The 9101-nt window shown below is 41.3% G+C and overlaps 1 protein-coding gene across 1 annotated transcript in view; it reads right to left on the bottom strand.

The window, feature by feature from the left end:
- Nucleotides 1-5026: 5026 nt before the first annotated feature.
- tlr22 (toll-like receptor 22) overlaps nucleotides 5027-9101 on the bottom strand; it is a 9856-nt gene continuing 5781 nt past the window's right edge. Inside the window, exons 2-3 of the mRNA XM_010794460.1 lie at nucleotides 7772-7889; nucleotides 5027-5957 (exon numbers count right to left, since the gene is read on the bottom strand). Coding sequence (XP_010792762.1) covers nucleotides 5717-5957; nucleotides 7772-7889 — 359 coding nt within the window. The 3' untranslated portion in view covers nucleotides 5027-5716. The remainder of the gene's footprint in view (nucleotides 5958-7771; nucleotides 7890-9101) is intronic.

Below are 9101 nucleotides of genomic sequence, written 5' to 3'. Positions count from 1 at the left end.
TTATTCATTTTGATAGATTTTATTTTTCTTGTTGTCCAACTGGTTAATATTTGATGTATGTGTTACTTACTGCTTCTCAGTCACTGGAAGAAAGGGATGAGTTCTCGTTCATGTTTTTAGAGCATGTGATTTGATGTGTGTGGATGTATGTGGTTTAAGAGATAAAAAGGACTTTACTTAGAGGAGACTGTCCATCTCTGGAAATGGGCGTTTGCCTTTTTTAGGTCATTCTTGTTGAGGCTGCTAAGAGCTCACAGAAAGTTTGGTAATGTGACGGATGGTGAAGTTAGAGGAGACTCTTTGATCAAATAGTGATTCTTGCTAGCTTTCACTTCAACACAAGCTACCTGTAGCACTGATGTACTTTAAAAAAAAAAGTCACCTATTTAATTTGAAAGGTTGTGTCGTAAAGAATTTGTTTTGTATAAAACTGTGAAACTGAGAGCTAACAGCTTCGTATCCTCATTAGTCCCTACGGAATAGGATTATGGCCACATGTGATTCTTTTTTCTAGATCTGACCAAGAGTAAATTTAGTTTCTTATATTTTAGAGAAAAAAAATTCAGAATTCTGTGAAATTTCGGAATTCTGATTAAAAGTCAGAATTTTCAAATATTTTTTCTGACATTTTTCTCAAGGTTCTGACTTCTTGAATCTCAGTTACATTTTTTTAAACTTTTGGTAAACACACGTGGCCCTAATCCTTTGCCATAAGTCCCAATGTTACCTCAGGCTCCTTTTTTTTTAATTTTGCACCAAATCTTTGCACGTTTTGTAGGATACCAATGTAACAACATCCCAAAAGTACTTTCTTATTAATTTTCTGAATTAATAGAAATGTGAACATTTGCTTTGGTGTTTTTATGTAGCTAATGAGACTTAAAGAGGGTTTATGAATAGTTGTAGTAGGATAGAGGATCCCATACTAACATACAAAAGGATTTATTTTTATAAAAGTATTTGTATATTGTTTTTATTTTGTAGTTTTTGCGAGTGTGGCTATGGAACGAATACTGAACTAACCGTACTTTAAGGTTCTCAAGGATCCATCAAGTTGCTGATATTAAATTTATTTCAGAAATATTTTTATTTATTTTTTATTGTTTCCCTCATGGACCCCGTTTCTGATTAAATCTGGTCCCTGATCATAGTTTATCACCTTTATTTCCCCGACCTTATTAACTTTATGTATCGCTTGCTTAACGACATGTCCCCTGGTTTAACATTGTTGCCATGGACACACCATCCCTATAGCAACAAAGGTCCTTCATATGCTGGCAGGAATTGAGAGAGACTTGCTCATAGCGAACATTAAACAACCATTTGCCATATTAAAGCCCTCTTACTCCCTCCCATTGTGAACCATAAAAGGACTTGTTTGTTTTCCCTCATCAACATGTAATGCATCAAATGAGACGCAGTAATTGGTGAGCAATTATGAAGTCCCATTGAAATTTGTCAAAGCTCTTACGGGGTCCTATGCATAAATCTCTGTGTGGAGCATATTTTCACTAGTATGCTGTGCTCTCAATAAAAAAACATCCTTAACATATTATGTGTGTAACCCGTTTTATTCTTTATCCTTTTAATGATAGGTGTTTCTTGTCTTTCATATGGTTTAAAGCTTCATTCAGTAAGGGTCCTTTTGTATTAAATGCAGAGAGGATGTAACAGGGACAGAAGGAGAGGAACCTAAACAAACACTTATGAGATAGAATCGCTTTGTCCTTTAATGTGACATGTCTCCATGTTTTAAAGGGCTCCTATTAGGCAAAATGCACTTTTTGATTTATTATACGTAAATACGTGTCCCCGGTGTGTAAGTAGACTCACAAAGTGTCGGAAAATAGAACCCTCTCTCTTTTCCTCCTTACCCACATCTCTAAAAACGGGGGTACAACAGAGCTATTCAAGATTTGCTGCGGTCATGACGACATTACTAAAATGTGGGCTGGCTTTACGCCCCTATTAGCTTAATGTTGCATACCCACTTAACGGGAAGAAACTTAGCTAACAGATGATATTAACAATTTTTACAAGTCCAACACCAAGCGTCTAAATCGTCTAAACCGAAAAAGAGCTAATGGCTACATTAGCACATAACTGGCAAAAGGGATCTTTTCTACTTCATGCTATCTCTGCACAACAAAATATCATATGAAAGCATATGTATAAGTCTCATCACTGTACGACAAAAACTCACTGAACTAGCAGCCAGGAAAGTGCAAGAAAAACAACTTCCGGTTTCAGAGCCATAACATGAATACGTCTTACCTTTGGTGTTTTGTGATCAAAAGTTGTGTTCAAGGGCACAAAAACGCTGCTGAAGGTTAATCCAATGTCTCTGTGTCACTTTGAAATTAATACTGATAATCCATCATTACATTTACATTACAAACTGTGAAGTCCACTGACACAAATGTAACATTTGTGATATTGGGCTATATAAATAAACATTGATTGATTGATTGATTTATGGCAATAAACGGGACTGGTTAGCAGTCCGGCGTCAGCTTTAGGGCATACATGTGTGTGCGTCATTCTAACTGACCAATGGTAATGTTTACATGGATTTATGAACGGCCCCTTGATTCTATTGGCTCTAACTCAGTGTTTCTCAAACTTTTTCATACCAAATACCACTTAACCAATAAAAACTCTCGCGGACAACCTAACTCCACAAATATCCAAAGACACATCGTTTTTCTAGAGCAGATTACAAATCGCCTGCAAATGGTACAAACAAGTGGCAACATGTGTGATGAAGGTGTTGCGCTGGGCTATATCATGCAATCTGAAACTTAAGCTCGCTCCATTGCGGAGATATTCCCGCGAGAGTGCAGAACATTTACATTTATTTATTTATTTCAAATGTGACATTTTACCAATATACTCACGGACCACTAGGGGGCGCTCACGGACCACCAGTTGTCCACGGAACACACTTTGAGAAGCACTGCTCTAACTTTTACAAAGAGGTGTCAATCACCCAATTTGACCAATGGGTTCCAGAGATACGGCCTTGCGTAATGCATGCGTAATGCGTAGGTCTGACTGGCAGCTGGCGCACCATTACGCATGGCATGTGGCCAGGCTGACAATAAAGGTCAAAAACAGTTGTATTTGGATGGAATGAATACCTATAGTGATATTTCAATTAAATAAAATGAGTTTTACAGTGTGGTACCTGAGAAAGGTCAAATGGTACTGATGGTAACCAAATGTACCCAAAGGTGAGTCCGCCTGGACCTTCCTATGCTAAAATATTCCAAAAAAAAATCAAGTTTCACAAAATTAGCATCTATCTTGACACAGGTACTTTTATTGTGGTTTGGATCCCTAAAGGTTTTGGGCTACTGTCCCTTCATTCAAGGGTGGTTTTCACTATAAATAATGTTATGTGTTTTTCTTAGGCTGAGATTAGAATGTTCCATCTGAATTTCTACAGCCAACTCACAGGTGTATCATTGCTTTGATAAAAAATATTATTCATATACCCCTTTTAGAAGTGAATATATATTCATTCATTCTGGGCATGTCCCCGGACTTTGTCACAGGTCTGACTCCATCTAAAGGTAACACCACTGACCTCACGGTGGTGGACCTGAAGTACTGTAACTTCAATTACATAGAACATTATATAGTATGCAAGACAGATGTTGTACAGTTGTTCATATATGTACATTAAAAAAGTGGGAAAATCAACAAAACAAAATTATTATTTTTTAGAAGTTATGAATCGATTCAGAATTGTACAAGATAACAATCGTGATTCTTACATGAATCGATTTTTTCCCCCACCCCTATTATATATTACATCATCAGTATACTTAAATATTGCTTGGCTGTTAATCAAATGTCTGAGAAACATTAGTGATTTGGGTGAGCATGCCTCAACACCACATCATAGATCTGGCATCTGAAATGGGAAAATGTTGTTTTTTGTATGAGTGAAGAAAACCTTCTTCACTGGAACACTCACTAACCCCCCTAACTTATTAACTACTCGTTGGTGAGAGAACTAAAGCACTTGCAAACTTTCGAAACTGTTTGTCATAATCATGCTAATGATTGAATCTCTCCTTCAACGGGGACCTCGCACTGCTAGCAACTGCTGCTGCAGAGACGGGTCCTCGTCTTCGGTGATGAAGCAGCGCTCCATCAGGTCGGAGGCCTTCTGGTAGATTTGCTGCTTAACGTGGCCCTGCAGGAACATCAATATGTCAAGACCATTGGCCTCCTCAATGAGTGCACGGTAAGGGTTGATGCCTCCCCCCCTCATGGCCTCCAGGGGCTATACTGTGCCCCTCAGTGAGAGCTGTTAACAGGAAGTACAGAAGTCACACTTTATAAACAGAAAGGTTTCCTGTTGGTGTTTTTTTTAAACCAAGAAGTGGTGTGGGGATTCGCTACTTCTTCAAATGAAAGCTTTATTAAAAGATAAGGATTCCCTTTGAAGCACAGCGAACAGCCTTACACATGTTTATACATATAATACAGTACATATTAATACAGGACGTTATATGCAAAGGTTTTATGATATGCACATCACATTACAGTATTCGTAACATTAAGCATACAATAAGAACCTAAAGTATATCAGTGATGCATTTACTCAATTATCATATTCATAACTCATATCGATATTAGCCTGACATTCGTAAAATATAGTCTTAGCCTTGATTAATATCATAAAGGTTCACAGTGGCCCCATCTGTGGCCATATGAGACATGTATGGGGGGGGGGGGGGGCACTGCAATCTGGTAACAGTTACAGGGTTTCAGTTGAACACATTTTAGGTGCTTTATAGGTTTATGGAGGTTCAGATGCTATGCAATTTCGCTATACCATTTGCTCTTATAGTGTATATTTCTACTTTGATTCCTATTCCTAGATGTTACATAGGCCTACTTATTTTATGTATTTATTGACATTCTCGATATTGCTGTTGTGCTGCTGCTGGAACAACCTCATCACAAAATAATTATTTTTATCTTACCTTGTCTTATACTTAATGATGGAACCTAATCACTACACATCTGTTCAAACACACAGGTTATGCGCACCTCAATTCAAAGCTCTGTTAGCAGAATGTATTGAAACATGTGAGAGGCACACGGTTAAATGTAATCAAGAGGAATCATACCTTTTATTATATTCAGTATACATATACATACGGTAATCTGGCTAATATTGGTTCAACGTGTGGGTCTATTTTGCCTTCATCCTCTCCTGACTCTGCCCTTGTTCGCCTGTCCTCCTCTTTATCCTCCTCCTTCCTCCTTGTCCTTCTTCTTTTCCCTCCCTGTGTCGGCTGGTGCCGTGTGTTCTGTTTAACAGCCATTCCCTCCCATGCTAATGCTAGCTAATCTTGGCTCCCAGGTGTCCTTGAATATTGGCATTTTTAGCTGATCAACAAGGCTTAAAGTAAATACAATAAAATCACATAGCATTATATATTTCAAAAATAAAAGCAGGCCATAAAAGTTAATACATGTGAAGACTTTAAAATAAAAGCGTGCCATAAAATCAAACCAAAAGGTAAAGTATAAAAACACACTAAAAACCCATGCACTGCTAATGAACCAGATAAAATCCTCTGCCATGTGACAGCTACAATAACAACCTGACATTGTGATACAAGTTGATGCGATGCAGTGTGTGCTAAAGTTGCATATTAGGGTGACCTGTCAGTGACCTCCCGGGTCCAGATGGTCAGCGTGCTGCTGGTCCAGTGAGCAGGTGGGTGGTCTCAGTGGCAGCGCTCCCCGCCTCCAGAGCTCTCCTCACGTTCTGCCAGAAGACTCCGGTGTGTTGTCCGGCCTGCGGCCAGCTCAGGTAGCTGCGTTTCTTCAGCAGCTTTCTCATTCGGTAGTATGGAGACAGCTGGTGGGCCGGGATGTCCTCAAGGAAAATTAGAATCAGCACGTCCTTCTGCTCGTCCAACAGACGGAAGCTGAACAGGACACAAAACATCGGACTAAAAGCTCAACCACGGGAGAGGGCAGCAAGTTAGATTATTTTGCAGTCGTTAGCATAGTGAAAAGTTTAATACCCCAACGTTTTGTGTTAGAAATGTGTAGTGGGGTCTCCAGCACATGCTAACTTGCATATGTTGGGCAAAGTTTAATTAATTAGCATTTACGGAATTATAGCTTACGTGGACATTATAAAAAAAAATGGCTTGGCTGATTTGGACAATTTTGGAGTGTTTTGGGGGGTTATTATTATTATACATGCTTTTCTCTTCACTGTACATTTTACATTTATATATTCCATCTATCATGTAAATATAATACCTTGCTTTATATCTTGTCAGGGCCGTCCCTCCCTACAGGCAGATCACGCAGACTGCTCTACTAGCACCCTCTCCTCTATTCTCTATTCTCTAAAGATTGTCCACATGGCTATAATGGAAATTCATGCTAATTAACACAATGTATGCTAATTGTCCAAATTGCCCAACATATGCAGGTTAGCATCCGACAGTTTCTATGTGCTGGGGACCCTACTTTACATTTCTAACATAAAACTTTGGGGTACTCAACATTTCCGGGTTCGCAATCCCCATTGGAGCTTCAGTCCATGAATAGAGTCTCTTCTTAGTTGAGAGAAGAGCTGGTTACTGGAAGTCTTTAAAGCAAGCTCTCTCTCTGAGTCACTGTAAATATGTCTCAGGCACTAAACACGAATATGAGCCTGAACATGAGCACATGAGACTCGTCAAAGTCCTCAATGACCTCCTCAACTCTGCTGACACCGGTTCCCTCAACATCCTCATCCTCCTCGACCTGAGTGCAGCCTTCGATACCGTGAGCCACAACATCTTGCTCACCCGACTCCAGGACATCGGTATCGAAGGTACTGCACTCAGGTGGCTCCAGTCCTACCTCTCCGACAGATCCCACTTCATCTCCCTCAACAACCACTCCTCTGCCACAGCCTCAGTCACCCAAGGTGCCACTACAACCTGGACTTTCACTATTACGCCGACGACACCCAGATTTACCTCAGCACCAAATCCCCCAACAACGCCCCCCTCACCCACATCGACTCCTGTCTGACTGCAATCAAATCTCCTCCTAATCGGCTCCAAATCCACCCTCAGCAAAAACCCCAACCTGACACTCACCATCGATGACACCCCTGTTTCCCCCTCCACCCAGGCACGCAACTTCAGCGTAATATTTGACCCCACCCTCTCCCTCGAGCCCCACATCCGCCAAGTAGTTAAAACCTTATTTTTCCACCTCCGCAATATTGCTAAACTCCGTCCCTCTCTCACCCGCCCTGCAGCTGAGCGACTCATTCACGCCTTCCTCTCCTTCCGCCTTGACTACTGCAACTCACTCCTCTACGGCATCAGCTCCACCTCCCTCAGTAGACTCCAGCGTGTTCAGAACGCAGCCGCCAGACTCCTCACCCACACCAACAGAGCCTTCTCTGTGGCAGCCCCGAAGCTCTGGAACTCCCTCCCCCAAGACCTCCGTGACTCTGAGTCCCTCACCCTGTTCCAGTCCCGCCTCAAGACCCATTTATTTTTCATCAGTACGCTCATAGCCCCCCCATCGATCTCTGTCTGTCGTTCGTCTTCGTCTGTCCTTCTCCCACTTCTGTGTTGTTGTCTGGTGGTCACAATGTCTTCCACTTATTTTTCTTTTATAATGGCGAGAAGTCTTTGTGTCAGCGTGTCCATCCTCTGCACACATCTGTGTTGCTCTATTAGTGGACCTCTTTGAAGAAAGAAGGAATAATGAAAGGTGCCATTACCTGGCCATCTGGATCTCTCTGGAGCACCACTCGCTCTGCAGGTAGCGCCTGGTGATCACACAGATGGTCTTCCTGCTGCCATAGATGGCGTCTGTAATGTTCTCTATGATCGGCTTCCCTGTGGAGAGTTCAGATACACCAGTGATATTCTCATCTGCACATTAAGACCATTTTCACAAGCATTGAAACATAAAAAATCTAGTTTAAGACAGTATTTTCAATCAACCCATGTGGCTTTGAGACCCTGACCTCTGCATGGAATTCTCTCTTCTTTTTGATTTGCTGAGCATAAGAAAGGAGCGGCCAGGTGTCAGATCATAAGCATGCATCCAATAGAGTGATGCAGTGATGATGTACGTTTCTAGGCCAAGCTGGAGGTTAGCATATCAAATAACTACATCAGGCCCCTAATCAAAAATTCCTTCAAAAAGTTGATGGCTTTAAGAGTTTCAGGACTCAATTCTGCACGACTCTATAGCAAGCTACCAAAGCTGCAGATAAAGCAGGGCAAGTGGAGAAAGCTAGTTCAGAAATGAGCGTAAATCTGGAGGTGGCTGGGGAGCTCCAGGGAGGAGGGGCCAACACATTATACCCATCGATAGGGTGACCAAGGGTCAGGGCGGGACTGCACAGCATGTTTATAATTTGTCCCAAACATTTATCCGATGCCGCATTAGATTGACAGTCGCACATCAATCCAAAGCTGTTAGGAAAATAAGAGACAGCTACCACCATTAGCTGTGTCAGATGTCAATCCATCAACAATGAAATTTATTTATTTATGCGTGAAGCCGCATGACCTTTTTCTCAATCGCGCACAGAGACAAATACAATTTAAAGTGACACTGAATGCGAAACTCACAAGAAATGCCAAGTTAAAGAAAATATCCATCTATGGATACATTCCTTGTAAGTGCATACTTAAGTTAAGTGCCGGGCACTAAGTACGGCAAAGTACTTGGTGTGAAAGCGGCTAATGGGTCTTGCACGTTCTTTTGCGTTCACACCAAAAACGGGAAAAAAAGAGTACTTAGTACCGGGAACTTTTACCCCAATTTTTTTACCACCTGCTAGCTGGTACTATCCCGGGGAGAAAAAAGTACCAATTTCTATTGGCTGGGCGAATTGCAAACCACGCCCCGTAAAACTCTGAAAAGTTTTGTGAAGCCGCCATTGTATTTTGCTGGCATTAGCATCATTAGCATTAGCCCCCGCGCACCAACGGAGAGAGAATAACTTAAGCAACACAAAAAAAAACATGGGAGCGGTGGAGATGAGGAGGTGTCGGCGTTCTGGCGATTTACTCGGAAGGCTTCAGTAGAAGCTGCTG

The sequence above is a fragment of the Notothenia coriiceps genome, unplaced genomic scaffold (assembly GCF_000735185.1).
Source record: "Notothenia coriiceps isolate Sejong01 unplaced genomic scaffold, NC01 NC01_scaffold00037246, whole genome shotgun sequence".
In the NCBI taxonomy this organism is placed as follows: Eukaryota; Metazoa; Chordata; class Actinopteri; order Perciformes; family Nototheniidae; genus Notothenia; species Notothenia coriiceps.
Note: the sequence above shows the minus strand (reverse complement) of the source record. Positions and strands in the feature narration are given on the sequence as shown.